The following is a 24,565-nucleotide window of genomic DNA, read 5'->3' as shown; positions in this document are numbered from 1 at the left end:
ACAAACCACCTTAAAAAGATGAAGTGTATATACTATGTGGGCTATTCTTAATCTCACCCTTTCCCACCTCCCCTACCCTCATAGGCAGTACTCACAAGCCTTTGATAAAGAAAATTTTTATATCTAGTAGGATAATATATCAGTTTAAGACAACTAACCTGAGAAATCACTTGATAAGAATAGCATTTAAACAATACAGTTAACCTGAAACAAGACATTTCTATCCCCCAGAAAAGACATGAAATATTAATAATTATTATTGTGACTATTATAAAGGAATAATAAAACCAACTTATTATTGTGGTGAGTGAACTCCTGCTTCCTGGAGGCATTAAAATCTGCTGAACAATATACCAAGATGGGCTTGAATTATCCATGTTGTCTTGAGAGTTGAATGTGTGGGAGCGAGTGTGGAGGAGATAGTTGATGGAACATGGCAGTAGAGGTGATAAAGAGGCAAATGAGGGGAAAGGGAAATAAATATGTGAGACTTGGGGTGCTATCAGAAAGCTTGTGCATCCTTAAATTCGTGGATTCTAAGTTGTCTGTCAAAACTTTTCTTTTGCAAAAGCCATATTCCAGTTTTAAGTTTGAAAGAAACTTTCGTGAAATCTTTTTTACTTCCTTAACAATTCAGAGACCTCCATGATGGAAGAGCCAAATTTCCTGCAAGAGTTAAGTCAACCTAAAACTTGGAAGGAAGTGACTGATGGATCAAAATGTAGTTCTCATGAGAATACCAATAAAAACATTAACTCTGATGTAAGTTAATCAAAGAGAATCATAAAAATATTATCTTCCTGACATATATAGTGAAAGAAAATTGAGATTCTGGTATATCTTCTTACATTTATAGTTTATATTTCATCTTATGTTATTCTATATCTTCCTTGTATGCAGCAGTACTGCAGGGTAATACGTAATTTCCATCCAAAACAGTTTTTCTAGAAGTTTAAGATATTATAGTAAATCACAAGATAAGTAGTTTCATACTGAAATAGTATTTTGCATGGTACACTGAATAAATTATTATCTGTGAACCTGGTCATATGCTAAGGCCTCACATTCAGTATATCAAGGAATTCTTAAAAACTCTAGACAATACACCTATTAAAAAGAAATACGCCCATGTTTTCTTCTATTCATAAATTCACCCTCCTATCTCTATGAATAATATGTGTTAGATCCATGAATTACCTTGGTCTTGAATCTGAAGTGAAAGTGAAAGTCACTCATTCGTGTCCGACTCTTTGTGACCCCATTGACTATATAGTCCATGGAATTCTCCAGGTCAGAATACTAGAGTGGGTAGCCATTCCCTTCTCCAGGGGATCTTCCCAACCCAGGGATCAAACCCAGATCTCCAACATTGCAGGCAGATTCTTTACCAGCTGAGCCATCAGGGAAGCCCAAGAAGACTGGAATGGGTAGTCTATCCCTTCTCCATGGGATCTTCCTGACCCAAGAATTGAACTGGGATCTCCTGCATTGTAGGTGGATTCTTAACCAGCTGAGCTACCAGGGAAGCCCAGTCTTGAATCTGAAAGAATATCTAAAGATCCGTTACCAATAAAATTATTTTTAATTTCTATTTGAAAAACATAGTTATTAAAAACATAGTTTTAAACAATGTGCTTTCCAGTATTTTCCCAGTGTCAATTTCAGTTCAGTTCAGTCACTCAGTCATGTCCGACTCTTTGCGACCCCACAGACTGCAGCACACCAGGCTTCCCTGTCCATCACGAACTCCCAGAGTTTGCTCAAACTCATGTCCATTGAGTGGTGATGCCATCCAACCATCTCATCCTCTTGTCGTCCCCTTCTCCTCTGGCCTTCAATCTTTCCCAGCATCAGGGTCTTCTCCAAGGAGGCAGTTCTTCACATCAGGTGGCCAAAGTATTGGAGTTTCAGCTTCAGCATCGGTCCTTCCAATGAATATTGAGGACTGATTTCCTTTAGGATTCACTGGTTGGATCTTCTTGCAGTCCAAGGGACCCTCAAGAGTTTTCTCCACCACCACAGTTCTAAAGCATCAATTCTTCAGTGCTCAGCTTTCTTTAAAGAAAGAGGATGAGATGGCTGGATGGCATCACTGACTCGATGGATGTGAGTCTGAGTGAACTCCAGGAATTGGTGATGGACAGGGAGGCCTGGCATGCTGCAATTCATGGGGTCGCAAAGAGTCGGACACAACTGAGCAACTGAGCTGAACTGAACTGAAAATGTGTAATATTCACAGAAATTAAAAGGGAAAACATGATAGGGCTCCACAAACAAGTATATTAAAGAATCAAATGCAACCCATTATACTCATGCAAAGAGTACATCATGAGAAACGCTGGGCTGAAAGAAGCACAATCTGGAATCAAGATTTCCAGGAGAAATATCAATAACCTCAGATAGGCAGATGACACCACCCTTATGGCAGAAAGTGAAGAAGAACTAAAAAGCCTCTTGATGAAAGTGAAAGTGGAGAGTGAAAAAGTTGGCTTAAAGCTCAACATTCAGAAAATGAAGATCATGGCATCTGGTCCCATCACTTCATGGGAAATAGATGGGGAAACAGTGTCAGACTTTATTTTGGGGGGCTCCAAAATCACTGCAGATGGTGATTGCAGCCATGAAATTAAAAGACGCTTACTCCTTGGAAGGAAAGTTATGACCAACCTAGATAGCATATTCAAAAGCAGAGACATTACTGTGCCAACAAAGGTCTGTCTAGTCAAGGCTATGGTTTTTCCAGTGGTCATGTATGGATGTGAGAGTTGGACTGTGAAGAAAGCTGAGCGCCGAAGAATTGATGCTGTTGAACTGTGGTGTTGGAGAAGACTCTTGAGAGTCCCTTGGACTGCAAGAAGATCCAACCAGTCCATTCTGAAGGAGATGAGCCCTGGGATTTCTTTGGAAGGAATGATGCTAAAGCTGAAACTCCAGTACTTTGGCCACCTCATGTGAAGAGTTGACTCATTGGAAAAGACTCTAATGCTGGGAGGGATTGGGGGCAGGAGGAGAAGGGGACAACAGAGGATGAGATGGCTGGATGGCATCACTGACTCAATGGATGTGAGTCTGAGTGAACTCCAGGAGTTGGTGATGGACAGGGAGGCCTGGCGTGCTGTGATTCATGGGGTCACAAAGAGTCAGACACGACTGAGTGACTGAACTGAACTGAACTGAAAGTGAAAAGTCAATTAAACTATACCGTAGGAAGCTTTTAACTTAGTCACCATCATAGATGCCAGTTGGGGAATGGAGCTTGGAGACAGGTTGAAGATGAAAAGGGGGCCAGCAGCTTCTATAGTGATGAGAAAGGAGCAATGGGGATGGAGGATTTCTCTTCTTCCACTTCCCTTCCAGTGGACACAGTTTTTCTTCCCTCTTGCCATTGGCAGCTCCAGCAGCAGTGACAAGAATCCTGTCATCGCCCTAAGAAGGGATATTAATATCGCTTCTCCCATTCTCGTTCCCTCTGCTTACAGTTCTTCCTCTGCCACCTGGTTCTGGCATGAAATTAAAGGTAGGGGACTAGGGCAAAGACAGACTGCTTCAAAAGAAATGGTCTCAGATGCACAGCAGCAGAGACTTTTAATATGAAGTCTGTGGTAGTGATAGAAATAGGCGGGAAAAAGATATTGGAGGAATAAGAATATAAGATATAATATAGAATATAGGAATAAGATATAGGAGGAAAAAAGCAATGAGGGCAGAACATGCAAGTTCTTCATGTGTGGGAGGCATAAAGAAAATAGGAATATTTAAGTCTGGGATATTTCAGAAATGATATTTTGAGAATGCAGATAGTATTTTCAATTAGTTTTAGAAATGAGCATCCATGTGATTAAATCATTTAACAAAATGAGATTGTTCCTGTGATGACTACTACTACTGTGATGACTTACCTATATTTCCCTAATTTGCTTTAGCAGGATATTGTTGAAATGGTGTCTTCAGCTGCTGAGGAATCATCTTTAATGAATGCCATCTTGGCACAGGAAATTGAAAATTGTCCAATGGAATTGGTAAATAGATGTATAGTCTTGAGGATGTTCTTTAAAACTTTGTTCCTAAACAGTTAGCACCTTATTTACCCCAAAATTATTTTTAGCTGTAATGTTACTTTCTAAAATTACAGTTTAAATTTGTGATCTTAACAAAGATGTGTATGATTAGCTTGACAGAGCATATGTAGAATTGCTTTGATCTTTTATTCTTTCTTTGATTTATTTTGAAATTTCAAGTAATGTTTTAAAAGATATGAGATTTTTATGCTTATCAAATGTAGTCCTGGTTAAAATGTTGATAGTCATTTTTTTAAGTTATTAAAACATCTCTAAAGAAACAGAGCTGTATCATGGGGTATGCCTTAAGACATTTGAAATTTTATTTTTCAAATGAAAAAATGTTCTGACTTCTAGAGATCAGAAAAAGGGAATTGTCTTTACTGACCATTTCCCATTCCTGACTGTATTTCTTATCTGTTCACCATTTGTAGAAATAAAATAAGAATGGGATTGAAGGTTAAAGCATAAACTTCGGGTAAAGGAATACAAAGTTCAAAGGGCATGGTCTGCACAGAGGACCACAAGTCCATAGCAAACCCTGAGCTAATGTCAGACTCACCTGACTCCACAGAGATTACTGTCACCTTTCTATAATCCCTGTCCTACAGTGCTGAAGGCATTTTTAAGATTGTAATAAATTTTGACAAAAAGTTTCTTAGTAAATAATATTGAAGCACCTAGTAATGCCTAATATTAGTTTGTTTTTAGATAAATTATCTGTATAATGAGTTCCAAGACTATTACATTGTTTTTTTCCATATGACTGAATTCTCTGGATAATCTAGGACAGAATAAATACCTGAAATTTTTACCTGAAGTGTCCAAACAGCTGAGCCAGAAGACAGCTGAGTCACTTTGACCTTTCTCTTTGCTTCTCAGTTCACTTCAGTTCAGTTGCTCAGTCGTGTCCAACTCTTTGTGACCCCATGAATCACAGCATGCCAGGCCTCCCTGTCCATCACCAACTCCTGGAGTCTACCCAAACCCATGTACATCGAGTCGGTGATGCCATCCAGCCATCTCATCCTCTTGTCGTCCCCTTCTCCTCCTGCCCCTAATCCTTCCCAGCATTAGGGTCTTTTCTAACGAGTCAACTCTTCGCATGAGGTGGCCAAAGTATTGGAGTTTCAGCTTCAACATTAGTCCTTCCAATGAATACCCAGGACTGATCTCCTTTAGGATGGACTGGTTGGATCTTCTTACAGTCCAAGGGACTCTCAAGAGTCTTCTTCAACACCACAGTTCAAAAGCATCAATTCTTCGGCGCTCAGCTTTCTTCACCGTCCAACTCTCACATCCATACATGACACTGGAAAAACCATAGCCTTGACTAGACGGACCTTTGTTTTGCAAAGTAACGTCTCTGCTTTTAAATATGCTGTCTAGGTTGGTCATAACTTTCCTTCCAAGAAGTAAGCATCTTTTAATTTCATGGCTGCAGTCACCATCTGCAGTGATTTTGGAGCCCCCCAAAATAAAGTCTGACACTGCTTCACTGTTTGCCCATCTATTTCCCATGAAGTGATGGGACCAGATGCCATGATCTTTGTTTTCTGAATGCTGAGCTTTAAGCCAACTTTTTCACTCTCCTCTTTCACTTTCATCAAGAGGCTTTTGAGTTCTTCTTCACTTTCTGCCATAAGGGTGGTGTCATCTGCATATCTGAGGTTATTGATATTTCTCCCTGCAATCTTGATTCCAGCTTGTGCTTCTTCCAGCCCAGCATTTCTCATGATGTACTCTGCATATAAGTTAAATAAGCAGGGTGACAATATACAGCCTTGACGTACTCCTTTTCCTATATGGAACCAGTCTGTTGTTCCATGTTTAGTTCTAACTGTTGCTTCCTGACCTGCATACAGGTTTCTCAAGAGGCAGGTCAGATAGTCTGGTATTCCCATCTCTTTAAGAATTTTCCCACAGTTTATTGTGATCTACACAGTCAAAGGCTTTGGCATAGTCAGTAAAGCAGAAATAGATGCTTTTCTGGAACTCTCTTGCTTTTTCCATGATCCAGCAAATGTTGGCAATTTGATCTCTGGTTCCTCTGCCTTTTCTAAATCCAGCTTGAACATCTGGAATTTCACAGTTCACATATTGCTGAAGCCTGGCTTGGAAAATTTTGAGCATTACTTTACTAGCGTGTGAGATGAGCGCAATTGTGTGGTAGTTCGAGCATTCTTTGGCATTGCCTTTGTTTGGGATTGGAATGAAAACTGACCTTTTCCAGTCCTGTGGCCACTGCTGAGTTTTCCAAATTTGCTGGCATACTGAGTGCAGCACTTTCACAGCATCATCTTTCAGGATTTGAAATAGCTCAACTGGAATTCCATCACCTCCACTAGCTTTGTTCATAGTTATGCTTTCTAAGGCCCACTTGACTTCACATTCCAGGATGTCTGGCTCTAGGTGAGTGATCACAGCATTGTGATTATCTGGGTCTTGAAGATCTTTTTTGTACAGTTCTTCTGTTTTTTGTTTGTTTGTTTTTGTACAGTTCTTCTTTGCTTCTAGACACGGGTTATTTTTACATATGGTCAAGAAAACCACAACACAGCACAAGTTCAGCTGTTTTAATAATCAACTAGGCTTTCCACACTATGGACTCAGCTGTAGGGTATCCAGATAGCTCAAGTAGACAGGCTTCAGCAAAGTGCACAGACTATTTTTTCTGAGGCTTTTCCTGGTTAGTTTAGTTGTACAATATAGGTGAAACTGCAGTCTCATGGATCTTTAACAAGGAGTTGGGCCATTACTTTTCACATTTGAAAAATAGCTTTTGTGTATTTAACAATAAAATACAACATTAGTAACTGGGTGAACTAATTTATCCCAGAATCAACCAGTAAGGAATAAACATAAACATTTTACCTAGAAGAATTTAGAAAACTCTACAGAATAATATTGACCATATTTTCAGATCAGTCTCTTTGGCATGTAAGAAAGGATGCTGTATAGGCAGAACCAGGAAGCCAGTGCAGCTGGCAGGAATGGGGACTTGGCAGTCCCTTTAGCCTTAGATGATTTAAAATATCATATAGGATATTCTGAAGCTTTCTGAAGTCATCTTGGAGTCGATGAAATTGAAAGCACTGTTAGGAAGTGTCTGGGCTCCAGAGGTATACGTGAAAGCTTGACAAACAGTGGAGCTGTGATAAGGGTAACACAGAAGCTGTTAGGTTGCATGATAACAGAGATAACATAGGAAAAATTATAAAGTATTAATAGGTCAGATCTGTGCCGCTTGCCCATCCCCACCCCCAAACCCTTTATAGGCATGCTTTTTTATCAGACTTATCAGCACCTTTCCTATGTTCAGTTCTGTTCTCAGTTTATAAGTTGTTAGTTGGTAAGGAGACTTAGAGTGAGTTCCTGTGAAGGGATTTCAAGTTTATAATTTTTAAATATTATGGTGTTTCTGCAAGTGACTAAAAACTGAAAAGAAGGTTGAAAAGTTGGATCTATTTACATAATGTGAAAGGCAGTGTGTTGATCTTTTTTTTGACAAGGCATCCTTGAAATTTGAAAGGTTCCTAACCCAATTGGACACAACTCACTAAACATCAGTTATTGTTAGAACCTTTATATCACTAGATAAATTCAAATAAAGATCTTTATAATGCAGTTCTTCTCTAACTTTATGTTTACTCCTGTCATCTGAGTTCAGATTGACCAGAGCTGGGAGAGTCCTAGCCAAAAGTGGTCATCTTTACCTTTAAAAGTAAGGGTACAATGCCTGGGATGCATCACCAATACAGATGCAGAATCTCCTACTCTGGAGCCCCTTGTCAGAAGATAGCCTGGGAGCATAGATATCAGCCTATAAAAACTGAGCTATACCTGTTTGTTGGTCTTATTCTCTCAACTGCAGATGATAACCTCCTTATTTGGCAGGACCCCATGTTACGGTTGTGTGTCTTGTGTTTCTTTCTACACTATGGTTGGCAGATAGTAAACAGTCAATAAATTTTGATTAAAGGAAATATTTTATCAATTTTTCAAACAGGAGTCATGGGGGAATGAACAAAATATTGAGGCAGAAAGATGGAATCTAAGAATACTTCAGATGTTACATAGTTTGCAGGTAAGACTTGGTAGGGTTTATCAACACTGTTTTTAGTTTTAAAAATAAAAAGTTGAATTCAATCCTCTAGATATTAATAAAAATGAAACCATTTTCACTGTGTTCTTGTTGAGGCCAAATTACTCTATAGTGAAATGTATTGTAAGCTGTATACCCAGGGCTAAGTATGAGTTTGTTTTTGGTGCCCATATGCTGTAATCAATTCTTACCCATATGCATGTCCCTAGACATCTATGCTATGTCTCATTCTTGTGTTTAGCAGGCTGTCAACTAATTCTCAATATGTAATTAAATTTATAACAGTTTAAGAACAAAACAGATAATTTCAAAATTTAACATATTTTTATCAAAATAATTCATGCTTAGTCACCCAGTCGTGTCCGACTCTTTGCAACCCCATGGACTGTAGCCTGCCAGGCTCCTCTGTCCATGGGATTTTTTTCCAGGTAAGAATATTGGAGTAGGTTGCCATTTCCACCTCCAGGGAATCTTCTTGACCCAGGAATCAAACTACTGCAGGCGAATTCTTTACCACTGAGCCATTAAGGAAGCCCCATCCATGCGTATAATTTTGAAAGTTCAGTATACTATGCTGTAAGGCTGAAAGGGAAACACAGAAGTCTTTTGTCCTATCCCCTCCTTATCCCTAAATTCTGCTTTCCAGAGGAAATTGAACTATTTCTTTTAGATTTATATCTATACTTCTAATTACAAGTTCTTACTCCTCTATCCTAATATTTCAGCTTTACATTTTATCTGCTGAGTTCTTTCAACAGAAAATGAAAATTTAACTTAGTTATATCTCCCCAACCCCAGTCTATCTTCAGCACAGTATTCAGCCGTTCAGTTCAGTTCAGTCGCTCAGTCGTGTCCGACTCTTTGCGACCCCATGAATTGCAGCACTCCAGGCCTCCCTGTCCATCACCAACTCCTGGAGTTCACTCAGACTCACGTCCATTGAGTCAGTGATACCATCCAGCCATCTCATTCTCTGTCGTGCCCTTCTCATCCTGCCCCCAATCCCTCCCAACATCAGAGTCTTTTCCAATGAGTCAACTCTTCACATGAGGTGGCCAAAGTACTGGAGTTTCAGCTTTAGCATCATTCCTTCCAAAGAAATCCCAGGGCTCATCTCCTTCAGAATGGACTGGTTGGATCTTCTTGCAGTCCAAGGGACTCTCAAGAGTCTTCTCCAACACCACAGTTCAAAAGCATCAGTTCCTTGGTGCTCAGCTTTCTTTATAGTACAACTCTCACATCCATACATGACTACTGGAAAAACCATAGCTTTGACTAGACAGACCTTTGTTGGCAAAGTGATGTCTCTGCTTTTTAATATGCTGTCTAGGTTGGTCATAACTTTTCTTCCAAGGATCAAGCATCTTTTAATTTCATGGCTGCAGTCACCATCTGAAGTGATTTTGGAGCCCAAGAAAATAAAGTCTTTCATTGTTTCCCCATCTATTTCCCATGAAGTGATGGGACCAGATGCCATGATCTTCGTTTTCTGAATGCTGAGCTTTAAGCCAATTTTTTCTCTCTCAGCTTTCACTTTCATCAAGAGGCTCTTTAGTTCTTCTTTGCTTCCTGCCATAAGGGTGGTGTCATCTGTATATCTGAGGTTATTGATATTTCTCCCAGCAATCTTGATTCCAGCTGGTGCTTCATCCAGCCCAGCATTTCTCATGATGTAGGCAATGGCACCCCACTCCAGTACTCTTGCCTGGAAAATCCCATGGACAGAGGAGCTTGGTAGGCTGCAGTCCATGGGGTCGCTAATAGTCTGACACGACTGAGCGACTTCACTTTCACTTTTCACTTTCATGCATTGGAGAAGGAAATGGCAACCCACTCCAGTGTTCTTGCCTGGAGAATCCCAGGGACGAGGGAGCCTGCTGGGCTGCTGTCTATGGGGTCGCATAGAGTCAGACATGACTGAAGCGACTTAGCAGCAGCAGCAGCAGCAGCACTCTGCATATAAATTAAATAAGCAGAGTGACAATATACAGCCTTGACATACTCCTTTCCTGATTTGGAACCAGTCTGTTGTTCCATGTTCAGTTCTAACTGTTGCTTCCTGACCTGCATACAGATTTCTCAGGAGGCAGGTCAGGTGGTCTGGTATTCCCATCTCTTGAAGAATTTTTCACAGTTTGTTGTGATCCACACAGTCAAGGGCTTTGGCATAGCCAGTAAAGCAGAAGTAAATGTTTTTCTGGAACTCTCTTGCTTTTTCCATGATCCAACGGATGTTGGCAATTTCATCTCTGGTTCCTCTGCCTTTTCTAAAACCAGCTTGAACATCTGGAAGTTCAGGGTTCACGTACTGTTGAAGCCTGACTTGGAGAATTTTGAGCATTACTTTACTAGCGTGTGAGATGAGTGCAATTGTGCGGTAGTTTGAGCATTCTTTGGCATTGCCTTTCTTTGGGATTGGAATGAAAACTGAACTTTTCTAATCCTGTGGCCACTGCTGAGTTTTTCAACTTTGCTGGTGTAATGAGTGCAGCACTTTCACAGCATTATCTTTTAGGATTTGAAATAGCTCAACTGGAATTCCATCACCTTCACTAGCTTTGCTCCTAGAGATGCTTCCTAAGACTCACTTGACTTTGCGTTTCAGGATGTCTGGCTTTAGGTGAGTGATCACACCATCGTGATTATCTGGGTCATGAAGATCTTTTTTGTACAGTTCTTTTGAGTATTCTTGCCACCTCTTCTTAATATCTTCTGCTTCTGTTAGGTCCATACCATTTCTGTCCTTTATTGAGCCCATCTTTGCATGAAATGTTCCCTTGGTATCTCTAATTTTCTTGAAGAGATCTCTAGTCTTTCCCATTCTATTGTTTTCCTCTATTTCTTTGCATTGATTACTGAGGAAGCTTTCTTATCTCTCCTTGCTGTTCTTTGGAACTCTGCATTCAAATGGGTGTTATCTTTCCTTTTCTCCTTTGCCTTTCGCTTCTCTTCTTTTCACAGCTATTTGTAAGGCCTCCTCAGACAACCATTTTGCCTTTTTGCATTTCTTTTTCTTAGGGATGGTCTTGATCCCTGACCCCTGTACAATGTCATGAACCTACGTCCATAGTTCTTTATTGCTCTAGAAGATTTCTTCAGCTTTATCCTCATTTTTATTGAACTTCTTTGTTTTCCAGGAGTTTTTTTCTCAGTTATTATTTTGTTTTATTAATAATTTTATTATTGACTATTTTATTTTTAAATTATTTTATTTTATAGCATCTGAACAGCTACCCACTCCAGTATTCTAGCTTGGAGAATTCCATGGACCGTATAGTCCATGGGGTCACAAAGAGTTGGATACTACCGAGTGACTTTCACAATCTATTTATTTATATTTAATAGTTTTATTGAAGTATGATTAACATAACAATAAACCATACCTATTTTAGAATATACAGTTAGATAAATTTTGATGTATTTATGGAAACTCTCACCACAGTCAAGATAGTGAACATATCTACAATCTCCAGAAGTTTCTTTGTGTCTCTTGATAATCCTTTGTCTCATCTCCCCCACTGGTCCCCCTCCCCCAGCCCCCAGCAACCATTGATCTGTTTTCTCTCAATAGCATCCTAATCATTTTTTGTGGATGCTGTCGTCTCTTAATTTTCAGAGGTTATAGCTTTCTCCTACTGCCCTCATTGTTTCCTTAGTAATTCTCTTGGATATTAGAAATTTTATCCAAGTGTTTAATAGATCTTTGGTTTTTATTTAAGAATGAGACACCAAAAAGCTGATTGGAGGTTATATAAGCATGGGTGGGGCTTATAGACTTGTTGTCTTCATAGCGAGATAATTTTGGGTGTCCCCACCCCCACCAATACATACGCACACAGATGTCATTATCTATAGAATTTTTTTCCTTGGAATGGTCTATTTTTGCATGGTCAAATCTACTGTCTAGAAGATATAAGCATGACATCCATGGTTGAGGAAACAAAAGGGAGTAAGGGAGAAGCTGGCAGTCTCACTGCTTAGATATTAGAATTTCCCTTAATCCCCCAGTTTGTAACACTTCTCTTCCACTATCCACAGTGCCTCGTATTCCAGGTCTAAAACCTCATGGTTGGTACCTCCAGAAAGACAACTTTCTGCCTCCTGCTAGGGTTCAGGACTAATGGTCTCCTGGTTCTGTGAGGTGGTGTGGTAAACCTGAGGGTCTAATTGTTTTCAAGTAGCCTTTTAAGGAATTCTCATGTTTTTAACTTCACACTTCATTTCCAGCTTATGACATACTGCTGCCTATAATCACTGATCTTTTCCTAGGTTTTCTTTCATTTAGGGATTTTGTTTCTGTTTTGTTCAAATGTGTTTGTTGGGATGGTCTCCCACTCATCTTGATTTTGGATTCTTTGGTGCTACTTCTGTCTGAAGCAGCATCCTTCAGTAAGCCTTGCTTTTATTCCTGTAGGGTGTCAAGGACAAGGAGCAGCCAACACACAAAACCACTAGTGTTTGTGCACAGCTAGAGCTGGTGGTGATTTTATAGTATCCTGGGCATTTCACATCCATAGAGTAGGAACTGGGGCTCTGGACCATGTGCTTCTTCTCATGTTTCCTCTTCTCCTTTTTTGGAGAAGGATGAAGGTGATCCTTTTTGCAAGAGGCATCATAGGGGAGGTTTTCACTGCTGGAAATGCTCCTTTTTTCCACATTTTTCATGTTTTATTGTACTTACACTCAAATTTCACCATTAAATACTGAGCATAAGTATATGCTGGCCTTATGTCCAGATTTTTGAAATGCAAAGGTAAATTGATGAATGGCTTTAACAATGTGATATATTAGACACTGTAAAATATATTAAACAATTAGAGAATCTAGAAGGAAAGTAAAATTCTGTCTATATACATTTACCCATTTAGTGGCATAAATAAACTCTATAGGGAAAGGACGACAGATATGAAGCTTTGGGTTGCAGTTGGAGGAAAAATCCATTCGGGACTGAACTGAGAGGTCCTTGGTTGCTAACAGAATCTCCCCTGACTTCAGAATTTAAACAAACTAGTGAGTTTTTTGATTGGTATCCAAAAACCACTGAATTGTGTAAAATCCCTATTAGTCATGAGAAACAGAAGGAACAAGATTGATTAAGGAATTGGTACATGCCAATTTGAGTCATTGGGTCTGGCCAGTCAAAAGTGAGCAGAGCTGGCTAGAGGCTGAAAATCCATTGGATGTTGCAGTTCACTCATCTCAGTCTAGAGGTTACTACATTCCTCAAAAATTCTTGTTCTCCAAATAAGTTCCTTAAATGCTTTCCATAAGCAGGGTCTAGGTTCTGTATCTCAAATTGTCTTGCCTTTTGCTGGTTCTCCTCTCTGCTGGCATTTAGGTTTCAGCTTTCTCTAAGTCTGGTAAGTCTTCCACTTTGTATTTCTCTTCTTCATTTCTTTACCTTTATTTTAGAGGAGCTCCTGGAGGAAACAGAATAATCCTCTCAGGGTGTTTGTCAAAAGGGTTCTTAAAATTTACAAGGCTGTCCCTGCTCTCTCCCTGGGGAAAACCACCCAATCCACATCTTGTCTCCTCAAGAGAGGGAATAAATGAAGGCTTGGCATGCTATCTCAAAGGCTGCTGACACTGTGCTATGCTACTCCTTTGGTTGAGATTAAAGTATGATAAAATATTTAACTTGTCAATGTTTTAAAAGTTAGTGTTGGTTGCTCAGTTGTGTCTGACTCTTTGTGACCCCATGGACTAGCCCACCAGGCTCATCTCTCCATTAAATTCTCCAGGCAAGAATACTGGAGTGGGTAGTCATTCCCTTCTCCAGGAGGTCTTCCAGAGCCAGGGATTGAATCTGTGTCTCATGCATTACAGGCAGATTCTTTACCATCTGAGCCATGAGTTAAATGTTATGGACTAGCAAACAAACAAAAAAGACCTTTGTATATGGTCTTTTTAAAAAATGCTTCACAGCTACCAAATTAGTACAATATTCACAGGGATACTGGCCAGTATTCACCATAGTATTTCTAACTAAAACACAATACTCCTTCTCTAGAAATCTGATTCCAAGTGCAGTCTAATCAAATACTTCATTGTACGTCAGTTTTTCAAGTAGATTCACAGGTGTCCTGTAGTGAACCAATGTCTTTTTAATCTGTGCAAAGAAACTGGGAGATATTTATTTAGTCATATTCCCCTGCCATTACACTTACACTAGAGTTGTTTAGTTAACTCCACCCTGCAGTACCTATAAAACAAGCCTGACAGGCTGATAATCATTGTTTTTGAAGATTCCCAGGGTCCTGTGGACTTTTTTCTGCCTGAAAGTCTCAATTAATTGCACTTTTCCCAGGAGCCATTTATGTTAACATCAATAGACCTAACATTTGTATAACACATTGAAATTTGTATAACACTTTAGAGTTCTTTTGCGTGTATTTTGTCAATGAACCAAGCTGTGCTCAATGACCTGTTTTTTTATGTTTCCTAATAAATCATTTGCATTTCTCCATTTAAGAATTTCAGTCACTTATCAAAAATACCAATATTTATTATTCATTATACATCCACAGCCTGCTTTGTTTCTAATGATCTTATTTCCCTTTCCTCTTTTATAATTGTTTTCCCAGGAATCCAACAAGATGGGAATGCAGTACTTTAGTCTGATGAAGCTCTGCAGAAATAGTGACCGAAAACAAACTGCTGCCAAATTTTATAGCTTTCTTATGCTAAAAAAACATCAGGCTATTGAGCTGAGCCAGAGTGCTCCCTATGCAGATATTATAGCTACAGTGGGACCAATGTTCCATAAAATGTGAAGGAAATCCAGAACATGCAGATTTATGTCATCATTGGAATTTCTGTATAGATTGTTCAGTTTAACGCAGAAGCTGTCTGGAAGCAGCTGAAGGTCTGATCCATTTCATAGATAGGTTGAGCTCATATTTCATAGATAGATAGGTTGAGCCCATATTTCCTCTTTGTAAGTTCAGAATAATCATAGGCATAATTAGAAACCTATATGCTTCCAGAAATAACTGTAGCTAAGTAATATTTTTAACTTAGTTGACTTGAATGCATATCATTTACCATTTCCTTGACTTGAATGTTGTATTTAGGATACATTTTAAAAATACTTTATGTCTTCAAGGATTTTTATAAAGTGGATTATTTATTAAATTTTATAACTTAATAAATATTAGTAATTAATAATTAACACTTTCTTATTTCTCCACAACAATAATTTATTTGATTATAATGCATATCACTCTTGGTTTTATATAATGCCCTGGCTTTTAATCTAATATCTTAATCGAAGAGTTATAAAATTTTTCTTAGTCTCAAATTATATGAGTCTAATATAATATGGCCTTAGTCTAATTATAGTTCATGCAACCTGTTTATTTACTATTAATGATTATTATGGCTATCATTTATGTATCAGCAAAACTAACATTAGAAAAAATTAATGGATGCTTATTCAACATGTTGTTTTCAGCTATAATTCAAGTGAAGGTAACTAAAATAAATGTTCTTTATATGGTGTATACTGAGCATTTTTGACATTAAAACCAAAGTTTTTCTTTCTTAGTTGAAGTTTGAGTTAAGAGATTTTCATGTAATGCTCTGTGAGCTCCATACTATTGTATCTGGAATTATGCTACAGACTAAATTCTAAATGGCCCCTTTGAATGTATTAACTATAAGTTTTAGATGTCAAAATTCCCTTTTTTAAAATTTCCTTTAATTTTTAATTAACACAGGAAAGATTGACTTTTTTATTTTAGTGCACAGTTCAATGAATTTTACAGGTATAGATTCCTGTGAGCACCATCAGAACCAGGGTACCAAAAAAATCCCTTGTACTAACCCTTTGTAGTCACACCCTTCCCCCATTCTAACTCCTGGTAACTACTCTTCTACATGACTATAGTTTTATCTTTTTAAGAATGTCATACAAATGGAACTATATAGTAAGTAACCTTTTTTCAGACTGACTTCTTGCATTCCATCTTTGAGATTAGTACAAATTATAGCATGTATCAGGGGTTCAATCCTATGTATTGTTAAGTAGCAGTCTGTTGTCTGGATATACCACAGTTTATGTATCCATTTACCCCCTGAAAGACATTTATATTGTTTAACAATTAAAAATAGAGCTGCTGCATATACCTGTGTACAGTTTTTGTATGAATATAAGTTTCTAATTTTCTAAGGTAAATATCTAGGCCTGGGTCGTATGGCCAGTGCATGTTTAACTTTATAAGAAACTAACAAATTATTTTCCAGATGTACCTTTCTGCATTCCTATTAGCAATGTATGTGAGTTCCAGTTGACTTTTTGTTTACTTTTTTATTTTGAGATAACTGTAGGTTCACATGAACTTGTGAAAAACAATACGGATCCTGTATACTCTTCATCCAGTTTCCCCAGTGGTAACATCTTACATACTTATAGTACAGTATCAGGGACACTGACATTGATACAGTCTGCTCACCTTATTCATGTCTCACCAGTTTTACATGTGCTCATTTGTTTGTGTGTGTTTAGAATGAATGTGTTCGCTCAGTCGTGTCCAACTCTTTGCGACCCCATGGACTGTAGCCCACCAGGCTCCTCAGTCTATGGGATTTTCCAGGCAAGAGTACTGGAGTGGGTTGCCATTTCCTTCTCCAGGGGATCTTCCCAACCCAGGGATCGAACCCAGGTCCCCTGCACTGCAGGCAGACGCTTTACCGTCTGAGCCACCTGTGTGTGTTTAGTTCTATGCAGTTGTACTACATAGGTGGCTTCATGTGACCACCACCACAGTCAAGAAATAGAACAGTTCTTTCACAGGAATGACCTGTTACTTTTTTGTAGCTACTGCCACTTCCTTCCTTCCTTTACTCCCTAGCCCCTGAAGACCTTTAACCTGTTTTCCATCTTTATAATTTTGTCATTAATATAGTTGACTTTTGCAGGTTAATTTTATACCCTGTTACAGTTACAGTTCAGTCACTCGTGTCTGACTCTTTGCAACCCCATGAACCACAGCACGCCAGGCCTCCCTGTCCATCACCAACTCCCGGAGTTCACTCAAACTCATGTCCTTTGAGTCAGTGATCCCATCCAACCATCTCATCCTCTGTCGTCCCCTTCTCCTCATGCCCTCAATCTTTCCCAACACTAGGGTCTTTTCAGATGAGTCAGCTTGTCGAATTAGGTAATGTCTCTGCTTTTTAATATGCTGTCTAGGTTGGTCATAACTTTCCTTCCAAGGAGTAAGCGTCTTTTAATTTCATGGCTGCAATCACCATCTGTAGTGATTTTGGAGCCCCAAAAAATAAAGTCTGACACTGTTTCCACTGTTTCCCCATCTATTTCCCATGAAGTGATGGGACCAGATGCCATGATCTTCGTTTTCTGAATGTTGAGCTTTAAGCCAACTTTTTCAGTCTCCTCTTTCACTTTCATCAAGAGGCTTTTTAGTTCTTCGCTTTCTGCCATAAGGGTGGTGTCATCTGCATATCTGAGGTTATTGATATTTCTCCCAGCAATCTTGATTCCAGCTTGTGCTTCTTCCAGCTCAGCGTTTCTCATGATGTACTCCGCATATAAGTTAAATAAGCAGGGTGACGATATACAGCCTTGACGTACTCCTTTTCCTATTTGGAACCAGTCTGTTGTTCCATGTCCAGTTCTAACTGTTGCTTCCTGACCTGCATACAGATTTCTCAAGAGGCAGGTCAGGTGGTCTGGTATTCCCATCTCTTTAAGAATTTTCCACAGTTTCTTGTGATCCACACAGTCAAAGGCTTTCGCATAGTCAATAAAGCAGAAATAGATGCTTTTCTGGAACTCTCTTGCTTTTTCCATGATCCAGCGAATGTCAGCAATTTGATCTCTGGTTCCTCTGCCTTTTCTAAAACCAGCTTGAACATCTGGAAGTTCATGGTTCATGTATTGCTGAAGGCTGGCTTGAAGAATTTTGAGCATTACTTTACTAGCGTGTAAGATGAGCACAATTGTGCAGTAGTTTGAGCATTCTTTGGCATTGCCTTTCTTTGGGATTGAAATGAAAACTGACCTTTTCCAGTCCCGTGGCCACTGCTGAGTTTTCCAAATTTGCTGACATATTGAGTGCAGCACTTTCACAGCATCATCTTTCAGGATTTGAAATAGCTCCACTGGAATTCCATCACCTCCACTAGCTTTGTTTATAGTGATACTTCCTAAGGCCCTGATGTCTGGCTCTAGGTGAATGATCACACCATTGTGATTATCTGGGTCATGAAGATCTTTTTTATAGAGTTCTTCTGTGTATTCTTGCCATCTTGTGACCTTGCTAAACTCACAAACTACTTTTAGAACTTTGTTTTTTGTAGATTCTTTGGGATTTTTTACAGACTATCATGACTGCAAATAGGGACAGTTTCATTTCCTTTCTAATCTATTCCCAGTGCAAGAAGGAACTCATTCCTTCTTGCGCATTCACCATTAAGTATGATATTAGATATAGTTTGTTTTGTATGTTGTGTGGGTAAGGGTGGGGTAGTGGTGGGTTTGGGCATGTTTCAGTAATTTTTTTCAAGTTGAGGATATTCCTTTTTATTCCTAATTTGCTGAGAGATGTTTATTTGTTTTTATCATAAGTAGGTATTGAATTTTTGTATATTCACAGTATATGGAACCAATACCATTATCTAATTTTAGAACAGTTTCATCAGCCAAAAAGCAACCCCATTCTCATAAGCAATGACTCCTCATCCCTCCTTCCCTTCAACTCCTGGCAACAACTCATCCACTTTTTGTTAGTCATATAATATATGGCCTTTTTTACTTAGCATAATGTTTATCTATGTTGTAGAATGTATCTGTACTTCATTCCTTTTAATGGCTAAATTAATATTCCATTATATGGATATGAATTTTGTTTATCCACATCAGTTGGTAGACGTGGCTTGTTTCCATTTTGTTGTTGTTGTTTCCATTTTTTACTATTATGAATAATGTTGCTCTGAACAAGAGTTTGTAAGTTATAAGGTTTTTTGTATACATGCTTTCTCTTTCTTAGATATATACGTAGGAGTAGAATTTCCGGGTCAAATGATAATTTTATGTTTAACTATTAAAGGAATTTGGAGAAGGAAATGGCAACCCACTCCAATATTCTTGCCTAGAGAATCCCATGGACAGAGGAGTCTGGTGGGCTGCTGTCCATAGGGTCGCACAGAGTCAGACATGACTGAAGCAACTTAGCATGCCTGCATGCATTGGAGAAGGAAATGGCAACCCACTCCAGTATTCTTGCCTGGAGAATCTCAGGGACAGAGGAGCCTGGTGGGCTACCGTCTATGAGGTCTCACAGAGTCTGACACGACTGAAGCGACTTAGCAGCAGCAGCAGTGTTAAAGGAATTATCAAACTGTTTTACAAAATATCTGTGCCTTTTTACATTTCTACCGACAATGTATGTGTTCCAATTTCTCTATATTCTCACCAGTACTTGTTATTGCCCCTTTTTTTATTACAGCTATCCTAGTGAGTTTTAAGTAATAACTCATGGTTTTGATTTCCATTTTCCTAATAACTAATGATGTTAAGCATCTTTCCATATGGATTTGCTAGCATTTTGTTTAGGATGTTTGCATCTGTGTTCATGAGGGATATTTGTCTGTTTTTGTCCTTTCTTGTACTGTCTTTTTCTGATCTTGGGATCAGTATGGTACTGACCTCATAAAAATTACTTGGAAATTGTTTCTTCCTATTTTATTTTTCTGTGAAAAGACTACGTAGAATTTGTACTATTTCTTCTTTAAGTGTTTGGTAGAATTAACCCATGAAACCATCTGGATCTGGAGATTTATATTTTAGAAGGTTTTAAACTATGAATTCAATTTTTTAAATAATTGTAAGGCTATGCAGTTGTCTGTTTCATTTTGGGTGAGTTTTACTGGTTTGTGGTTTTCAAAGAATTGTTCCATTTCATCTAAATTGTGTACAGTTTTTTGGAGTGTTCCCTGATTATCCTTTTACTATCTGCAGGGTCCATAGTAATAACCCCTCTTTCATTCTGCTAAGTCGCTTCAGTCATGTCCGACTCTGTATGACCCCATAGACGGCAGCCCACCAGGCCCCCCTGTCCCTGGGATTCTCCAGGCAGGAACACTGGAGTGGGTTGCCATTTCCTTCTCCAATGCATGAAAATGAAAAGTAAAAGTGAAGTCGCTCAATCATGACCAACTCTTAGCAACCCCATGGACTGCAGCCCACCAGGCTCCTCAGTCCACGGGATTTTCCAGGCAAGAGTACTGGAGTGGGGTGCCATTGCCTTCTCCCTCTTTCATTCTAGATACTGTTAATTTCTGTCTTCTTTTTTCTTTTCAGTCATATTAGAGGCATATTAATGTTATTGGGCTTTTCAGAGCTTTTGGTTTCATTGACTTTCTCCTTTGCTTTTCTTTTTTCAATTTCATTGATTTCTACTGTGATATTTATTATTTCCTTCCTGCAGCTTGCTTTGAGTTTATTTTTCTCTTGTGTTTTAGTTTTATTAAGGTAGAAGCTTAATTGATTTGGGACCTTCCTTCTTTAAACATTTAATGCTATTTGTTTCCATCCAAGCACTGCTTTAAGTTGCATTGCACTAATTTCAATAAGTTGTATTTTCAGTTTTGTTCAGTTCAAAATATATTCTAATTTTCCTTGAAACTTCCCCTTTAACCTTTGGGTTATTTAGAAGTATGTTGTTTAATTTTCAAGGGAGAATTTCCTGTTACCTTTATATAATTATTCTATTCATTATGGTCTGAGAACATACTTTAAATGATTTTGATTCTTTTAAATTCATTAATGTTTGTTTTATGATCTAGTATGGGATCTGTCTTAAAAACAATATGTTCTGTAGTTGATAGGTGGAGTGTTCTATAAATGTCAATTGAACCTAGTTGTAATAATGCTTTTCAGTTCTTCCATATCCTAGCTTATTTTTGTCTACTAGTTCTACTGATCACAGAAAAAGGAGTGTTTGTGTCTGCAGCTATAATTGTGAATTTATTTCTCCATGCAGTTCTGACAGGTTTTGCTTCATGTATTTTGAAGCTCTTCTACAATTATTTACAATCCTTTTATTTTTGTATAATGAGTACTTTGTCTCTGGTAATTTTATTTTCTTTGAATTCTACATTTTCTTATATTAAGCCATTCCAGCTCTCCTTTGATTAGCGTTACAGTGTATCTTTCCCCGTATTTTACTTTTAGCCTACTTATATCATTCTTTAAAGTGGATTTCTTGTGGACAGCATCTAATTAAGTAATTTTTTAAGTCCATCCTGATAATCTCTGTTTAGTTGATGTGTTTATACATTTAATGTAAATATTGACATGTTTGGATTTAGATCTACCATCTTATTATTTGTTTACTATTTGTTTCTTCTATTTCTCACTTCTGTTTCCTCCTTTCTTGCCTTCTTTTGGGATATCTGAACTTTGTTTTTAGAATTCCGTTATAATTTATCTGTTTTTTTTTTTACTATATCTTTTATTATAGATATTTTTAAATGGTAACTCTAAGGATTCAAAATTAAATTCTTAAATTTTCACACTGCTGCTGCTGCTGCTGCTAAGTCGCTTCAGTCATGTCCGACTCTGTGCGACCCCATAGACAGCAGCCCACCAGGCTCCTCCGTCCCTGAGATTCTCCATACTTAGAATCAATATTTCACCACCTTGAGTGAAGTATAGAAACTTTGTATCATTTAAGTTCCTTTAGACTTCCTACTTTATATTGTAATCATAATTGTTTTATATATTACATCTATCTACATTGAAAACCCACTAGACAGTGTTATGATGATTTTTGCTTTCAACTGTCAAACATATTTTAAAGAATTCAAGAGGAGAATAGTCTACTAAATTTACCCAAATATTTATCATTCTTATTGTCCTTTTCTTCCTGATGTTCTAAGTTTCCTTCTAATATAATTTCCCTTCTGTTTGAAGAATTTTCTTTCACAGTTCTTTTAGAGCAGATCTGCTGAAAATAAATTTTCTTTTTTTTTTTGAAAATAAATTTTCTTATCTTACCTTTATCTTAGAATGTCTTTATTTTACTTTTATTCCTGATGGATATTTTTGCTGTGTGTAGAATCCTGGTTGACTGCTCTTTTCTCTCAGCAATATAAAATTATTGTTCCATTTTTCTCCTGCTCTTCATGGTTTCAGTTGAGAAATTCACAGTTATTCAAATCATTATTCCTGTGTAAATAACACACCATTTTTCTCTGATTGCTTGCAAGATTTTTCTTTATTCTTAGTTTTCAGTAGTAACCAGAATTATTATTTTTTTATTATCCTTGTAATGATTTAGTTCATCCTCTTTGGGGTTCACCAGAAGGCTGGAGATTGTAGCTTTATTTACTCCACTCTGTTTTCCTGCCTTCTTCCCACAATTGCACCTGCATCTGGACCCAAATGGTGGGAGGAACAGAAAGAGACAAAACACAAATACCAGCAGAGGCTCACACTCTCAGGCCCACAGCTACTCTGACTGGAGAAGTTTTTCCTCCCTCAGAGTTTTAGAGACTTGTGGGTCCCAGATGTCACAGCCACCACTGCAGGATTCCCTAGGACTGGGTCATAAGATAATGAAGAAAAGATTATAAAATAAAAGTAAAATTATTCCCCTCACTCACCTTGAGCATTAGGGGTCTCTTTTCCTAACCCTCAAGCCAGAACTAGGCATCTTCTCTGTGATGATTCCCCAGTTCCAGATTTGGGGCTATCTTGAGACCAGGCTGGGGGATACCAGAGGAAGCAAAATTGGTAAACTCACTAGTCAGTGGTGTGTCAAATTCTATCCTTCTACCCCATTTTGCCTGCTAGTATTTTCAGAATCCTCGAGTAGCTGCTACATGCATTTTCTTCAGGCTTATTGTGGCAGTCAGTGGGAGGAATGTGCTTACCCAAAACTGGAACCAGAAATGCTTTTGAAAATAAACAAATTTAGTATTTCTCAATTTGTACAAAACAAAAGCAAAACTACTAGTTTCTTTTGAATAATTCATTTTGTGTTTAAAATCCTCATTGCTTACAATTTCTATTGTAACTAAACATTGGCTATCTTCTTCTCAATCACATGCTTTATGTTACTGAGGAGTCTTTGCTAGCTAACACCATCCCAGAGGACAGTAATGTGGATAGAGATCCTCTTTCTTTTGGGGGGTGAAGTTCCTTGTGGATATTTCTGGGAAATGTAGTCTTCTAAGTATCAAGGAAAAAAACATGAGGACAGACAAAAAATATTTTTAAATGAGGATTTCAGAAATTATCTCCTGATAAACGAACAGTAATTACATGGCTTCCTTTGGTTTTGCATTAAGTGTAAGTAAGTCACTTATATTATTTAGGTGGGCTTTAGAGCAAATAAAATGTTTCATCAATTAACTTGCTAATTTAGCATCAGGTTTTTGTTTTTTAGACAGCAGGCCTTAATTCACATGGCTTTTTCAACTACAATTTCCTATTCTTACTACAATTGCTCTGCCGTATTTTTCCACAAAGCATAATATAATACGGCCATCTGACAGAAGAATTCATTTTAAATGAATGAGGGGAAAAAATAGCCAATGCCAAAAAATTTATAGGCATTTTTTGCGAAATTATATGTACTGTTACAGAATCATGGATTTACCACAAATCAGAGCTACAAAAAAAGATTTAACTCTGAAAAGTAACAGTTCACTTAAAACAATTATTTCTTATTATATATAGTATATTGCAAATATTATAATTGTATATTGTAAATATTAACTATTTCTTACCAGGCCAGTATTGCAGAGTCATGATATGAGGTCAGAGAATTCATTTTATAAATACTTCTCTGGAAAAGTCAGCTTAGGGTGAACTTAGGGTACCAAGTTAAGCCTTGCCAAGAGTAGACAGAGACTTAAGGACTTTAGGAATCTTAGAGACTAGGATAACATCTGACCTCATGTTCTATAGAAACTAGGGCTTGGCACAATGCATGCTTACTCTCTCATTTACCTAGTCAATATTTACTGAGCATGTGATATGTGTCAGGCATCATCTAAGCAATGGGAATATGGAAAGAGATAAAGTCCCTACCTTCATGGAGTGTACATTCTAGTGGGGGTAATAATGAAAGACTACAAATAGTAAAAATTTAATATGGTGGTGAAATACAGCAAAACTAGGGCAGAGGAAGTGAAGGAGGAGGGAGTCACTATTTTATTTAGGGTGGTCAAGAAAGGCCTGGCTTCCCTGGTGGCTCAGTGGTAAAGAATCCACCTGCCAGTGCAGGAGACAGGTCTGATCCCTGGGTCAGGAAGATACCCTGAAGAAGGAAATGGCAACCTGCACCAGTATTCTTGCCTGGAAAATCCCATGGACAGAGGATCCTGGCAGGCTATAGTCCATGGGATTGCAAAAGAGTTGGTCATGATT

The 24,565-nt window shown here is 38.1% G+C and overlaps 1 protein-coding gene and 1 pseudogene across 8 annotated transcripts in view; one reads left to right on the top strand and one right to left on the bottom strand.

Annotated features, from left to right (window-relative positions):
• The window catches only part of RAD21L1 (RAD21 cohesin complex component like 1), a 49,542-nt gene extending 33,255 nt beyond the window's left edge, over positions 1-16,287 (top strand). For 5 of the 8 annotated variants that reach the window (XM_061437114.1, XM_061437112.1, XM_061437117.1 and 2 more), the window contains 4 exons: positions 638-762; positions 3,924-4,019; positions 8,068-8,145; positions 14,748-16,287. In XM_061437114.1, the coding sequence (XP_061293098.1) occupies positions 638-762; positions 3,924-4,019; positions 8,068-8,145; positions 14,748-14,936 (488 nt within the window). In that variant the 3' untranslated portion in view covers positions 14,937-16,287. Of the gene's footprint in view, positions 1-637; positions 763-2,743; positions 3,518-3,923; positions 4,020-8,067; positions 8,146-14,747 lie in introns of those variants that run through there. The other 3 variants (XM_061437115.1, XR_009740440.1, XM_061437116.1) reach the window with 3 other exon arrangements.
• On the bottom strand, positions 12,525-12,828 carry LOC133258876 (small ribosomal subunit protein eS27-like; annotated as a pseudogene).
• Positions 16,288-24,565: the final 8,278 nt, after the last annotated feature.

Source organism: Bos javanicus, chromosome 13 (genome assembly GCF_032452875.1).
Source record: "Bos javanicus breed banteng chromosome 13, ARS-OSU_banteng_1.0, whole genome shotgun sequence".
Taxonomy (NCBI): domain Eukaryota; kingdom Metazoa; phylum Chordata; class Mammalia; order Artiodactyla; family Bovidae; genus Bos; species Bos javanicus.
The sequence above is the reverse complement of the archived record's forward strand: the minus strand, read 5'-3'. Positions and strand labels throughout refer to the sequence as shown.